Source organism: Melopsittacus undulatus, chromosome 5 (assembly GCF_012275295.1).
Source record: "Melopsittacus undulatus isolate bMelUnd1 chromosome 5, bMelUnd1.mat.Z, whole genome shotgun sequence".
Lineage (NCBI taxonomy): Eukaryota > Metazoa > Chordata > Aves > Psittaciformes > Psittaculidae > Melopsittacus > Melopsittacus undulatus.
The window spans coordinates 80,567,764-80,584,035 of record NC_047531.1 but is presented as its reverse complement, the minus strand read 5'-3'; the positions used below and the strand labels follow the sequence as shown (position 1 = coordinate 80,584,035).

Below are 16,272 nucleotides of genomic sequence, written 5' to 3'. Positions count from 1 at the left end.
CAGTGCACTGCGGGGTTGGACTCACTAGGCTGGGAGGGGTGGGGTGAGTTATCGGTCAGCTGGAGGTGAGGTGTTGCATTCTCTTCCCTTGTTATTTCCTTTATCATTATTATTATTGGTGGTAGCAGTAGTGATTTGTGTTATACCTTAGTTATTAAACTGTTCTTATCTCAACCCATGGGAGTTACATTCTTTTGATTCTCCTCCCTATCCCTCCGAGAGTAGGGGGAGGAAGGGGGGGGGAGTGAATGAACGAGCTGCATGGCTGGGTTTAAACCACGACAAGTATATTTCACTGTATTTCAAAAGTAGACACCTGAAGGACAACAGGAGCAAAGGACTTATCAAATAAGATACATCTTCTCCAGATGTCTCAGGCAGAGGACTATGCTATGAAAAGTATACAGTCCAGAGAAATGTGAGATAATAGTACCAAAGAAACATGGCCTAGCAGCTAGTTGAGCATCCAATGCCCTAGAATGGCACTGGACCTGCAGGTTTGAACTGGATGCTACCTCACAGGGAAACTAAAAACAGAATAAAATATCTTTCTAATGAAAACAACATTTTAGGGTGTGGGTTTGGAGTATGACACTCCAATCTTTTGCCCAAGAAGGGGAACTGAGAGGGAAGAAAGGGGTATAGATACATCTAAACAGTCTAAAAAAACTGTTGGCATTTACTTTGCCTACCTGTTTATCTGCCCTCGACATGCTAAACAATACTTTAGAAGCCCAAGGATTATTCATTTTTTTACAAGGAATTTCATGAATGGTGACTTGGAGAACTTAAATATTCCATTGGAGACAATTTTATTTAGATAATTTGCTGTTCATAACAGATAAAACAAGTACTGTGCTTGCCCAATATATCAGGAATTTAGAGTGAGACATGGTTATACTTGAAATAGCAGAGAGCATTTAGATTCAAATATCTTGAGTTGCCTGTGTCTTCCTAGCCACCTGTGATACAGACAAAATAAACCCAGTAAATATGACCTAAATCACTTAACTGGGCACTGTTCTTTTAGGGCATGATGATTACAGGATGTATAGCTTTTGTACAATAATAAGTGTGCAGCCAGAGGAACAGAGTAGACTTAGCTGGTCTATGTCGTTCTTAAGATTTAACTGGATCAGTGCAAAATTACCAGCACAGAAGTGAATTTGACCCATGAATTTACCACACTTTCAAAAAAGAAGCCATTTTATTCTTTTGACTAGGACATTAATATCCTTTCATAAACATGCTAACATTAACATCTTGCAACTTGCACTTTGAAAAGAGAATACACTTTCATTTGCTTTAAGGTTTGCCCATAATAACAAATTCAGGTATACTCTGGGTATATTTAAACATTCTCAAATTTAATAGGCTTCTTCAAAAGATGTTTGTGTGATATTCCATCAGTAGGAAAATAAAACAAATGTTACAGATTTTCTCTCTATTATTTTTTCTATTGTCTTGTTTCATACAGAGGTGACTCGGTACCATTATATAAGCTTCAGAAGTTTTTCGACAAAACTTCATCTTTTTAAAGCCTTAAACACCAAAATGAAGATTTGTGTTTTTTTTTATTATTCAGCACTTATGAGATGTAGTAAAATTTTTATAGATTTATTACCTTTCAGATTGCAATGCCAAACACAAGGTTTATTGTCAAATAAAGCATCTTTTGGGGTTTTGATTGCTTGCTTTAGAGGAGTATTGCTTCTGTTCTGTAATTGCCTGTACCAAATTATTTAATTGGTGTTGTTGATATCTAATTCTGGAAAGTGTCACAGTCAGAAAAAAACACACAAAGTGAAATAGTGTAGCCAGGCAATATGAACTGACAGAAATTATTTTGGAATCAGAGCATGGAGAATCATAGGAGGTTTTGGGTTGGAAGGGAGCTGTAAACATCATCTAGTTCCAGCTCCCCTGCAGCGAGCAGGACATCTTCCACTAGAGCAGATTGGTCAGAGCCCAGTCCAACCTGATATTGAACACAGAGCCTACAGGTGTCTGTGCTTCTTTTGACCTCATGTTAGGGTGGCCAATATACTCCAGCAGGATGAGAGTCCACAAGCATGATGCCTCCTGTAGCTTTATTAATAGGCTTCCCTTGATTGGGTGGCCTGTAATAGCCACCAACCACAAGGTTCCCTTTGTTGCCTCAGTATCTAATTCTTACCTATAAGCTTTCAACCTGCTTGTGGCTATTCTTCAGACAGGTCATAACACTCTACCCATTTCTTGTAGTAGAGGGCAACACCTCTGCCCCTCCTTTCTCACTTGTCCCTTCATAGTCTGTAGCCATCAATAACTGCGCTGGAGTCACGGGATTTGTCTCACCAAGTTTCAGTAATGATATCTAGGTCTTAGCTTTCTAGCAACAGGCTGGCTTCCAGCTCCTCCTGTTTGCTGCTCATGCTGTGTGCATTGGTGTAGAGGCACTTCAGCTGGGCTGTCATCTGTGTCACCTTCTTAGAAGAACATCCCTTAATTCCTTTCAGGTATTTCACTGGTATTTCCCCCACTGCTCCTGTTACCTAGGGAGGCCCTAGCTCATCTCTGTAAGATTTCAAGTGTGCTCCAGTGTGGCCATCATGTCCCAGACAACAGGCTGAGGGCCTTTGATAGCACCTGTCCCTCTAACCTTGGTATGTCATCCTATAGCTTACCATGAGTAAGCCTCCCCCTCCCCTCCAAAGGTGTCCGTCAATGAGCCCTGCTGGCTCTTCCTGCTCTGAGAAAGGCGAATCCCTTCTGGTGGCAGCAAGCCTGATGCCATGTAAGCCATCCCATTTTTGAAAACCCCAGAACTGTGGTGGTGACACCATCCATGGGGCCACATAATAATAGAATTGGCCCAACTATTTCTTCCAGTGTCACTACATGCAACTGGAAGGCCATTCCAAGGCGCTTAAGTCTCTTTAGGTTCCCCTTGGAGTACATGTTGCAGCTAACAGATTCACATTAGTTTAAGCCAGTTTGTAGCTGATCTCCTAGTGTGTATAGGCATCAATTCACAGGCACTGTCATCACTTGATCTCTTTCAACATTTCCAACATAGTGCCTTATAAGCACAATTTCAAAGCAACCCACCAGCAAAGATCCTACAGAAGTATTCCACATGGTTTTTAGATATTTACTTTCCTACCCCATCATGCTTGGACCATCCCTCTTTGTGCAACCCCTATTGCAGTCAAAGCTCCAGCTACTTCACATTCCTGCAACTCTGTTCTGTGAAAGCAGGATCTGCTACAGCTTTGTCCAGTACAGACTAATAGGGGCACTGGATCCATCATATCTGAAGCACATATGAACTCCCAGTATCAATACTTAGCCACTGTTCTGCCATTGAAGAGCAGGCCAATCTAGTTTCCAAATGCTATACAAACATCAGTCAAGGTTCACATCATCCCTCTGAGGTAAGCAAGTACTACTCCCTTATGTAGATATGCATACTACAGCTCTAAAAGGTTAAATGTTTCTTCTGAGGTTCCTGGTGAACCAACTGCCAAGCTTAGAAGTCTGACTCACTGAAGCAAAATGCTCCTTGCTTTCTGGCTTTGCCCTGCTTGGAGGCAGCCTCTGAGTTTCCATTTCACCGTATCACTTCACATGAAAACCTTGCAAAGATAGCAGGAAGCAGAGTATAGTATCCACGATATAACGTTTCCCTGTTCACTGCCTCAAGTTGCACAGGATGTGAAGATGTGCCATACAACATCTTATTTCAAATAGCTTGTGTTCCTCTACCCCATGGGCAAAAAACACAGTCATACTTGCAGGAATTCAGCAGAAGTATGAAACAGCTGATGGGAGCTGTTGTCTTTTTCAAAGGCAAGATTTCACTAGTCACCTGGTTATTAGGATCTTTTCCCAGTGAGAGGCAATGGCTCTCATATTTCTCCACTCCCTGGCCTCAAAAGGAGTGGGGAGCCATTTTCTTGCTCAGCAGCAAACATTTTCAAATCAGCTGTAAAATGGAGGGGCTCCTGGGTCCTGTAGGTGTGTTCGCACACACACTTTGTCCTCTTGATACATTGGTTTTACTGATTAGTCACAGAATCAAATATACATATGTATATATAATAGAATCATATATATATATAATAGAATCACAGAATAGTTCAAACAGATCTTATATATATCCTATGTCAGCCAAACAAACGAAAGGGGTCAAGAAAAGGGTCGACCTAACTCCTCTTATAAGTAGAGTGACAAAATCTTTTCCTCTTTTCACTATTCCCCTGGAAGATCCCCTGGGGCTCTCACTATCTCTCCTGTTTAGCTTTCAGACAGGGGTAGGCACCAGCATCTCCATGTAGACTACTCAGCTGTGTCCTGGATCTGAGGCCAAGGACATGCAGTGCCAATGTCGCTTTGTGAGACTGCAGGCAAGGGGAGTCCCACATTGTCACTTTAGCATCTTAAACACCATCCTGAAAATCAAGCTGTTTGGGATGAATTTTGATGCAGGACTCATCCCTTTGGAGTGAATTACTAACATATTTATCTTTGCATACTCTTGCATCCATTTAGTCAGAGAAAGGCTGAAGGCTGTAACTTGCATACAGAAGATAAACTGGCAAATTAGCCTGCTTCAAGCAGCCCCCAGCCACTGTCATTCAGCAGATCACAAAGTCTTTCTCTTACAGAAAAATCATGCTGTTTCTTTACTTACTTCTCTGAGTCCTTCATCCTGAAACAGGTCATCCCAAGGATTTGCCTTATTGTATGCCTCTATATCCATCCTGTGTGGCTGTAGTAAAAAAGTCTGCAGCACCTGGTAATGTTTTTCACATTCTTTGCGATCTACAAATTACAGGTGATTTCAATGAACAAGAAACTAATACTGACACAACTGACACAATTGCAAGCAGTGGAAAGCTTTCCTAACATATAATACAAAATGACATTTCATACCTATTTTGATAATACAGTAGAGTAATTCCCTGGCACAATAGAAAGTGTTACAGTAACACTCCAAGAGAAATGAGTATTTTGCATTTACTCAATGTCTAAGGCAATTTCCTCTTCAAATGGCACTAGTAAACTTCAAAACACTTTCAGGCAAAGCAATGAATTTCAGATACAATTCATATATTTTAAACAGTAGAATGATCTTCCTTTAACAACTGAAACCTAGAGATTTGCTGGAAACCAGATATCAAAGATCAAGGCAGGTATACATTTTGTAAGTATCAGTGAACTCCAGAATATCAGTGAATTATTTGTCCTTCATATACCAAAATATTCTTTTTTCACTTCTCTTCAAAAATTGCCAAAATCCAGAAGATTTAGGAGTTGAAAGAGAATGTATACATGGGACAAACTGACAAATATATTAACATTCTAGAAATTGCAACTGTTTTCTCTACATCTGTAAATAATCTCAGCAGCCTGGACCTTAAAGTAAGCTTAAAACCTGAAAACTGACAGTAAAAGTAGTATCGATAGCTTCCATGCTTACTCTGTTCTGTGTTGAATTGTTCAGCTTACAAAATAAAGCCTTGTTCAAAAATAATCACTCTTTTTAACTGCTATATCTGCAAATGTGACTGGGGAATTGAATCAGGCTGTGTGCTTTCTGGCTCACATAATAGCAGCAATAATAAAGATTCTGCCTCTGCTCCTTACTCACTTATTTGAATGCGGCTGCCTGAGACAGAATTAAATCCAGCTCAGTTGCATATACTCTGCAGTGCTACCAGGAGTAAGCAGGAAAATCATTGAAAGGAATTCTGATCATAGAGAAGTCAGTACTTCAATGGAGCCAAGACTTTGAATCTTGTTTGTTTTCACCAAAAGGGTCAAGGTTCCAAGTCCAGTACTCCTACTGCAGAGCATTTATGCACAGTAAATAGGCCTATTTGTGGCTACAACCATCCACTGATACAAGCAAAGGTTGCCTGAAGTAAGTAGCTATAGATCAGGTGGATTTGACTACTTCTTGGCAACTCTACCTGGCAAAAAAGGTGGAAGAGGATAAAGCTTCTCATCTGGCTAAAGACATGAAGAAGGAAAAACAGTTTTTATAATTAAAAGTGTATTTTCCTATAGTACTACATACAAAACAACAAAGGGAATTCAGATTCAAAGAAAGGATTAGATTTCATCAGAGTAGGCTAGGATTTCTCTTCCTTGCCTTGACTGGCAAAACATTTCCACCACAACTCCAAGGTTTTCATAGAGAATGAAATGCAGAAATCTTGATTCATTTCCCCTGTGATCAGATTTAACTGAAATGTATTATTTAATGAGCGAAGCACAGGTTTGGATACTGTGGTGCCTGGCACCAGTGGTACATTTTTCTGCCAGCTTGATGTGACCATTTGTGCTTACAGGTTAGATAAGCTACATAGCAATCAGTTTATGCTATCAGAATCACTCAGCAGAAGCACTAGAAGCAATGTTCCTGTTTGTTCTCTGGAGTGTTAGTGATACCACAGCACTTTTAGCAACCACAGGGCCTTGCCATAGTGTCTTTGGCATAACGTGCTCTGTTGTCACTGACACATGCCAGCTGGCTGCTTCTCCCCACCCCAGCAGTGACTGCATTTCAGCAGCATTTATGCATGTAGAGCACTTGGGGATCCCTTGGGAAGAAAGAAGACAATGAATATTTGAAATATTTTCTTATACTTCAGGAACACAAAGGACAGCCATTGAAAACAATTCCTCCCCATGCAGGCGCCACCTGCATCATGTGTTCTTTCCCCCTCCCTGCTGTTATGGAACTTGTTTGGTGGCTCAGGGTGGCAAGGGTGGGAAGGAGATCTGGAAAGGGGCTTTCATGCATTCCCATTACCTCAAGCTCCTGAATCCTGCCTACAACACTATATACCTTCTTTCTGTTGTTGAACAGTTCTGGGAGATCTTTTAGGAAGTCCCTGAGACCAACAGACCCCTAGTGTTATAGTTAGGAAAAGAATTGCACTTTGCAGAGAAGGCAGCTGGCTGGAGGAGGAGGCAGAGAAGTTCTGTGCAGATGCGCTACAATGGCTTGCATATCTAGGGAGATACACATGGAGGAGAGTGGGACAGATCCAGTGTTTCTCCTGTAGGAAACAAAAGATGCTTGACCCTGACATGAGGATCAGAAGCAAAATCTGTGTTCAGATTCGTGGCTGCTGCCCCTCATTAGAGACATACAGTCACCCTAATAAACAACATATGGGAAATCTGGGGTTATTATTTGCCAAGAAAGCAAAAATAGCAAAATTTTAATGGCAGCATTAAGAAATATGCTGCAAGGAATAAGTTGGGGATAGAGTGGTAAAACATGCTGCCTTCTTCCACATTTGTGAAAATGTGTAAAAAATGCATAAATTAGTAAAGAAAACGCCATATTATAACACCTGGCAAAAGGACTAGAACTCAGATGTGCTTTCAAAGCAAACCCTACAACATAGGACAGCTTGGAAGCTTACCACCCCAGTAACTGTCTCTGAATGGACCATGGATCAGATCCACGGCCTCCAAAATACCCTTCTATAGGGTGAAAGGTACATATGAGGCAAGCTAGCCAGGGAAGGGAAAGGAAGACTCTCAGTCACTTTGCTTCCAGTGTGTCTCAGGGCAGTCTAACAGCAGTCTGTATCAGTGTCCCCTTCTCTTTGACCAGCACACCCATGCAGAGATTTACGATTAGATTTCCTGCCCTTCATGACACTCTGCTGTAATAGGTACCAGGGAAGAAACAGGATGATGGAGAAGCTCTTAGAGGTATGGTTATATACCTTATCACCAAATGGAAGATTTCCACCTGCAAAGATCTATCCATCTAGCATATAATACACAGAGAGATACATTGGATTTTGTTTTGTTAAAAAAGAAAGAAAGAAAATAAGTGCCTGAAAAATATTCTTCTTTGCTATAAACACATCAGTTCTCATTTTCCCTATATTCTACTTTGGGCCATTCTGTGTAAAATCTTTAATTAAAGTTTTTCTTTGAAATTGTCATCATCAAACCAGAAGAAAGAAAGTAAAAAATGGAAGGACACAGCTGTGCATATATGAAGTGCTATTCAGTACCAAATGAATTGGAACAAAATAAGTATCGTGACTGTTATGCTCTTAGTTTTGGCTCTGTATTCTCAGTAGCACAGTCTAACTTGTCACTTTATATTGATTCCATCTGTTTACACTCTGCAGAGTATTGGCTTCCTACAGTGAACATTTCCTATTTACCAGCTGGTAAAGATAGGCCCAAACCAGATAGAAAAGAATTAGACTATTTTCAGATCCTCATAAACATAAAATCAAAAATTAATGGGGGAGGGGTGATAAGAGCAGGGGAAGTGAGGAAAATACATGGGCCTGATGCTTGTTCATATTGATAGCCCTTTACAACTAATTAGTAATTTTTAGAGACCTTGAAATTTGTGCAGTCAGTACACAAAATAAATCAATTTTCAGTCCTCTTTACATTCTGCTTTACATGAACAGTCTTATTGCAAATGCAAATCAATCACAGTGCTTCAGTAATCTTTAAAGAGAAACAGGTTCTGAATTTAGCTAAAACAATATTCCTACAACAACAGTCCTCTGCTGCACCAGGGCAGTAGTGAGCAGCCAGGGTATCAGCTGGCCAGGAGCACAAAAAAGACTCTGGGCTTCTGGTATGGTATAAAAGTTCTGGTTCTTGTTACCCACAGCACATAAAGAAGTCCTTAAGTAGCCTAACTACATTGCTGCCTGCTACCTTGCGTGCTCACTGAGTCAATAGGAAAGAGCTTTTTCTAGTACTGTTATTCATATTCCCAGGCACAGGGTTCAGCATTTGGCCCTCCTTCCAGGCTTTTCTTTTTTTTCTTAGGAGACAACACTGTGGCCATTTTCCTACAATTTGCTGTTACTTGTCTTTCTTGATCGGTTTTTGGTATGGTTTTGTCTTATTATTTTTTTTCCTTTCCTTATCTCTGCTTTTCCCAAGACAGTGACCTTCAGGAGTAACATTTTACTATATTTGACTAGAAATTATGGAAGGACTCCTATAGTCAAAACTAAACATAGAGCTTTGAAATACCGGCATTTGAAATAGTCAAAATTGTTACCTAGTATATCTATACTTTTTGAGCAAGTAAGAATGACTACAGAGCCAGTAAGCCTTACTTCCAACAAATACAACAAATAAATAATGCCACTTTTCTTTATGGTATTGGGTTTGCATGGCAAGACTTTGGTAGCAGGAGGGCTACAGAGGTGTCTTGTGTGAGAAGCTGCTAGAAGCTTCCCTTCCATTCAAGAAAGCCAATTCCAGCCAGATCCAAGACACACCTGCTGCTGGCTAAGCCTGAGCCATCAACAACAGTGGTAGTGCCTCTGGGATAACGTATTTAAGAAGAGGGGGAAAAAATCCCAAACAACTTCACAGGAGTAATGGCAGCTGGAAGAGAAGGGTGAGAATGTGTGAGAGGAACACCTCTGCAGACACCAAGGCTAGTGCAGGTGGGGAGGAGGTGCTCCAGGTACTAGAGCAGATTCCCCTACAGTCCCTGGTGCAGACCATGGAGGTGCATGGTGGAGCAGATATCCACCTGCAGCTTGTGGAGGGACCCCCCTTGAGGAGGGAGATGGCTGAAGAAGGCTGTGACCCTGTAGAAAGCTCATGCCACTAGTTGTATTTTCTCTTCCCTGTCCAGTTGAGAAGGGGGAGGGATAGAGCAGCTTTGGTGGGTACTTGGTATCCATCCAGAGTAAACCACCACACTCATCTTGACCAGTATAGTCAACCATCATAACTATCATAGTTATGATGGCTAAATACAGATATATGTAGTAAATGGTCCAAATGTGTCTTTCTGCCTATACAAGGGAAAAAACACTATTCCATGTTTTACTGAGGACATTAGAAGCTTTATCTTTTGGGCTTCCTGAATCTTATTTTTAATTTTTTCTTTTTTTTTTTTTTTACTTGCACATGCAAATTCAAAACCTCGTCCTTGGCTGATTATGTGCAGCCAAACAGAAGCAGAATAATGTTTGGCTTGGGAATAACCACTATGATATGTTACAGATAAATATTTAAATGTGTATATGAACTCTTAAGTGTATCTGAATAATTACCTGTGTACATCATGCATTTACATATCTTGCAGTACTTCTTTAACTGAATTGTTCCTAGGATATATATGTAGCAGTAACCTTGCCTTCAGTTAATGGTGTTTCCTGTTAATGTACTAAAATACACATAACAGCTCCGTTTAACAATGCTGTTAAAAAATAACATATAACCTTGTAAATTAAATGTACCTCTAATTAGGACTTTGGAGGATATTGTCAATTAATAAATTCTATAATAAGATATTTCATCAGTTTCTTTTGTGATAGGAAACACTTAACATGAAAACATAAATGCTACTCTTTAGTTAGCTGTATAGAGCCAAATGAATAAAAGCTATGACATTAATAACAACTATACTAAGTTATGATTGATAGGCTTTTCTACAGCAAGAAAAGATTGTCTTGGATACAATCTGTCCTAACAGCCTTTGTGATATATTAACATTTTATTCAGACTGCAGTGAGGATATATTCAGATGTCCTACTCAGTAGAAGGGAAGCAAATGGGTTGCAAGTACTACTGCAGCCCTTAGGTGCAGTAACAGCTGTGAAATCAGAAAGATTTTATCTCTCCCTCCCAAACTACAGGCCAAGCCCATGCTAAGCACAGCAGTAGACTGGATTTTCCTTAGCATTTACATCAGGTTATGTTTAATGTATTTCTTCTTCTATGAGCATTCTTAGGGTAGAGCCAACAGACTGTTACACAGTGCTCTCAAAAGCATGGAATACTGTTCTGTGTCCTTGCAAATAGTTAACTGTTATTAGGCATGATAAGTGACATCAGGTTAACTTGCAAGTGCTCAAAAATTATAAAAAGTCAGGATGTTACAAACAAATTTTCATGGCTCATTTTGTACAAAATTAAAATTAAAATCTTGCTTTCCCATAGAAACACTACCACTTTGTCCTGGATTATAAGAGTGGTTTTGTGCTATTAAAATGCGAGTTAAGATTTAAGCTGACTGAGCTCTTAAGTGACTGGATACTTCTAAAAAAAAGGAGTACAAAATGCCTAAAATATTGTTCTTCTGAATGTTTTACATCAGCCTTGCAAATGGCTACACAATCACCAAAAATGTACTGACATGGAGAATCTAGTTTCTTAAACAAGTCAATGTTGTTACTCAAGCCACAAGCACCTAGTAACTAAATAAATTCACAGTGGGGCTATGCCAACCCTACACCAGAGATTTGTTGAAAGACTGCTTGAAAGAAAAAAATAGCGTTTAGGTATTGGATGCTAAAAAGTGTGGATTAGAGAGGCTTTTAACATGTTACTTTGTACTTTAGCATAATAAAACAAAAACAAACACCCCCCCCCAGCAAACCAGAAAACCCTAAGCATATAAGAATGACCAGATCTTCATACAACAGAGCAATATACTTTTAAACTTGTTACTAAATTTTATATCAGTCTATCAAGAGCAACATCTACTTATCTGAAAGGAATTACTACCCCAGCATGTGGTTTCTGCTATTACCCTCATCAACATACTTTCTCCTTGAGCATGGATTCTAGCTGACTTCACATCATTATTTGGCGATTCTGACTGTTCGTCCTGAAAATAAAAATAGTAAAAAAGATTACATGAACAGAAAACACAAGTACATCATGAAATATAAATCACAAATGTATCATATTGCTGTGCAAAACCACTGTAGGGACACCAGTGGGAAAGGATTTCTTTTTGCATGTGAACAAAAGCAAGGAAGTAGCCTTTATTGAGGCTGTTCTTCACAGCTCTACATTGCTCTTGGAGAAAATCGCCATAATTCTGGGTCCCTAAGCAGAACAGAGATCACAAAATGGATTGGGTGATCTAGGACCAACCCTCCTGTCGCTAGACCAGGTTGCTCAAAGCCCTGTCCACCCTAGCCTTGAACACTGCCAGGGATGGGGCAGCAATAACTTCTCTGGGCAGCCTGTGCCACTGCCTCACCACCCTCACAGTAAAGGATTTATTCCCAATATCTAATCTAAATCTCTCCTGTCAGTTTAAAGCCATTCCCCTTTGTTGTGTCATTACATGCCCTTGTAAAAAGTCCCTCTCCAGATTTCCTGTAGGCTCCGATAGGTACTGGAAAGCTGCCCTAAGTTCTCCCTGGAGTCTTCTCTTCTCCAGGCTGAAAAAGTCCAGGTCTCTCAGTCTGTCTTCATAAGAGAGGTGCTCCAGCCCTCTGATCATCTTCATGGCCTCTGGACTCATGTAAGCAGGTCCACATCCCTCTTTGTGTTGGGGCCCCAGGGCTGAACACAGAATTCCAGATGGGGTCTCACAAGAGTGGAGCAGGTGAGGAGAAGTCTCTCCTTTCACCTGCTGGTCACCTCCTTTTGATGCAGATCAGCGTACACTTGGCTTTCTAGGCTGCAAGTATGAGCTGTCATGTTGAGCTTCTCATCAACCAACACCCCCAAAACCTTCTCCTGAGAGCTGCTCTCAATCCTTTCCTTGCACAGCCTGTATTTGTGCTTGGGATTGCCCTGACCCGGGTGCAGGACCTTTTGAACAAAAGATCTAGCTGAACTTTATGAGGTTTTCTCTGGCAACTGCTGCTCTACCACAAGTAGAGTGAGCAGTAACAGTGGTGGCTGTTAGTGTAACAAACTTTGTCTTGAAGTATTTTTCTGGCTGGCAAACAGAACACAAAGGGATGATCCAGCCCTTGGGATCAGGGTACTCAGGAGTCCCAAGTACTGCCCAGAGTACTCAAGAGTCCCAAGGTCAAGAAAGTTATAGTGCCAGTTCTCCCCTGTTCTCTGCTCCCATCAATCTTCAGATTACAACTGCCTCTCCTCCTATTCCCATCCAGCACAAACCTGAGATCTATTTGTCACTAGTAACTTTTAATGTTCTTGTAAAAATTAAAACCATATCACCTTGGTTTTGTTTCTGCATCCTATTGACTTGCACCAAGCGCAGAGCAGGTAATTTCAGGAGTTATCTACCAGCAGCCAAGTTTTCTTTCACTAGTGGGTTCTGCAGGTGCCAAAATCCACCCTCTGTACATACTTCTCTGGTTTCAGCCTTAACTAACTGTTTCTGAAAGGCCTTGTGCAGTTTTATTTATACCTTTATTTGTGGGATGAGGTCCTAGAAGACAAACTCCGCCACCATTTCAACCTCTGAATTTAGTGGAATTGGTTGAGTTCTAACTAGAGGGAGAAATTAGCTCTGGTAACGCTCCTTAGCAAAATTCCTGCAAAACAGCACCTGTAGTGCCCTCTAGTGGTAAGATCACATCTCTGTGCCTGATAGCTCTAACAAACCTACCATTAATTTTGCCTTCACGCACTGCAGTCTCAGAGAAGTTCTCTAGCAAACTAGTTGGCCAAAAGACAAGATCGTCTAAGCACGATCCTTACTTCTTGCATTTTACTGAGTTTAAAAGGAAGTCAAGAATAACATCTTATTCTCCTTGAACACTGGAAGAAAATCCAACCCCAAGCATACAAAAAGCTTTAGCGTTTTATTATATTGCATGTAATAAAGAAAAGATTAACCTTTTATTCCAGGAAAGATCCCTCATTTGTTATTTAATTAGTTTTCGCTAATTAATTAGAATTTTTTAAGCTCCCCTGTCTCTCTGGGAGAAAGTGGCTTAGGTCCCTCCCTTTTTCTTCTTTTCTTTTGCTGCTCCTCTTCTTCCTCCTGCTTCCTTTCAAAGTCCTAATCCCATTTTTGTATCCTCAGTATTACATTCCCCCATTCTTTCTTTGTCTGAGAGTTTTTTTAGCTTTGCACTGGCTGGGAACAAAGTTGGACTGGAATTTACAGAATATTTTTTGATTCAACTCCTTATTGAAGGCAAGATCATAGAAACCCACAGGACAAACTGAAGGAAAAGGAATTTCCCCACAGATCTCCGTGCAGAATGTCTCCCTTTAATGTCACTGGGGGAGGGGATGAGGTGTGAAAAATATTTAGTGCTCCACTAATAAAGCTGCTGTGAGAACACAGATTTGGGCTTGGGGTTTGTGGGGTTGTTTTGGTTTGGGTTTTAATTATTTCTGGTTTTACATAAAGTATGGCTTTAATTTCCATTTTACTTCACTGATGGTAAGAATCTAAACTTAATCCCAGTTCACACACAGCCGGTGTACTTACACTGGCAACAAAGATCGCTGTGAGTTATTCACTCCTAAAGGATTGAACCCTGAAACATGTAACTTTGCCACTGCTGGGTCCCTTGGTTTAGCTTTTCTTTTTCACCTAAAGACACATCAAGCAGAATGGCATGTTTTCAAATCCCTATTAAACTGAATCAGTTACAGTTTCTTTCATACACAACAACTTTCACTGCTGATTTAGAAAACAGACTGATTAGTCTTAAAGGTTCATACTTTTCCAGTAGCAGATCAGCAGCTTAGCAGACCACTCCCTTCTCTTTGGCAATCAGGAAACATTCCTATGGCAACTACTCCAGGTATAAGTGCAGAAAAAGCAATTTAGGAAAACTTGTATCCTGTCACTGTGTCACTTGAGGCTCACATTAACATCTAGATTCTGCTTTCAGAGCTAGACAACTCACAAGTGATTCATTATTACAAGTTTTGAGCAATTTTACTGCATAGTATACAAAACTTTTAAAGTATGTTAATATTTCTGGCAATTTTAGTGAGCTTTGACAGGAATTTTTGAGATCTGTATTTCAATATACATGGATAAGTTCTACGGTGATATCAGATTTTTTAAATACTTAATTTGCATTACTCATTCTTTTCTTAAAAAAAAAAATCTCACAATTTTGTTTTGTGTATTATGCACTACTAACCCTCAGCAACTTGTGCAGAACATAAACTTAATATGTGGAAAATCCCTCCCCCAAAAAGTTACAACCTACAAGTATTTCCCTCATGTAAGATAGATTTCTCAGCTCTCTAGTTCTATGATCTTTCACATGTATATAAGTAAGTATATTAATTCTCAGTCTCACTGAGTCTCACTTCTCTTGTTTCAAAAGATTGTTCAATATGTTTCAGCTGTGTATGTGTCCCCTAATGACGATTTAGCATTAGCAAAGTATGTAGTATCCATCTTTGCTGAAATGGGCTTAACCCGTTACAGACTGATTAGTTTAAAATACAAATGCAATAGATAATTCACCAAATTAAAGAAGCAAACAAGAGTCAAATACATTAGGAAAAAAATATATAAAACTTAGTCATCCACACTTTCAGGAGAGAAATGTAAGTGTACAATAATGCTGGTGAAAATTTGCATGAGGTACGCCCCCTGTTTTTGGTAAGTGCCAGTCACAATATCATATAAACACCCAACGTTCCTTCAAAACCAATCTGACAATGGTTTATAAGGTAGCAAATACGAAAAGTGAGTTGAGAAATTCCCTGTGCAGACAAAAAACAGCTGGTCTCTGACTCAGAGTTCACAATGTAATCTATGCATATTCATAACACTGCATGTATATGAATTTAAGCTGTGAGTTGTTTTTTTTTTAATCAAAAAATCTGCTAGTAAATTGCAACTCCTTCAAATAGTGAGACACACCACACAGACAAAATCCTCATGTAAACATACCAACCATCAAATTTAGCTCACGTTATTTTTGCAAGTTTTCTGTGACTTGAACAAAGGTTTTGACCATGTCTAGTATCTTTTTGATAACACTGGTCTGGAACCTGTTCCCACTGAAATTTTGCTCTTGACGTAAATAGGAACAGCCTCTCAATGATTATGAACGTCAATGACACAGCATACCTCTGCCAGCACAGCGTCAAAGTAAGCTTCTGTTAGAAGGAAGAGAAAGGTTTCAATGACTCTCCCGAATTCACCCTTTGTGATTGTCGGGGTCAGATCAACATCAAGCATCCGAAATGTTTTTTTCAGTTTCTCTTCTATTTCAGCTGTCTCATGAAGTAAGCTCTTCCCAATGTCCTGGGAGAAGGATGTGGGATCCAGGACATAGCCCACAGACATCTGTAAAATATACTAGGTAGTCATCAGATATTCCAAAGTCTGAAAAATCACTAATTTTTCTGAGAATTCAATACAAATCTGTTCATTTCTAAAAATATATCAGTAAATCAGTTATTTTTTGTCCACTGATTTGAAAACAATAAATAACCAAACATATTTGCAAATATTTAAATTAAAGATTACAGGGTATCTTGTTTTGCTACCATGGCCAAAAGAGTAAGTTGGAATATACACTTAAATTTTAAGAGTTCTAAACAAATAAAACTATAGCA

General features: G+C 39.7%; 1 protein-coding gene across 1 annotated transcript in view; it reads right to left on the bottom strand.

Moving 5' to 3' along the window:
* EFCAB6 (EF-hand calcium binding domain 6) overlaps positions 1-16,000 on the bottom strand; it is a 104,482-nt gene extending 88,482 nt beyond the window's left edge. The window contains 3 exon segments of the mRNA XM_034063333.1: positions 4,676-4,806; positions 11,546-11,623; positions 15,782-16,000. Coding sequence (XP_033919224.1) covers positions 4,676-4,806; positions 11,546-11,623; positions 15,782-16,000 — 428 coding nt within the window.
* Between the last annotated feature and the right edge of the window lie 272 nt (positions 16,001-16,272).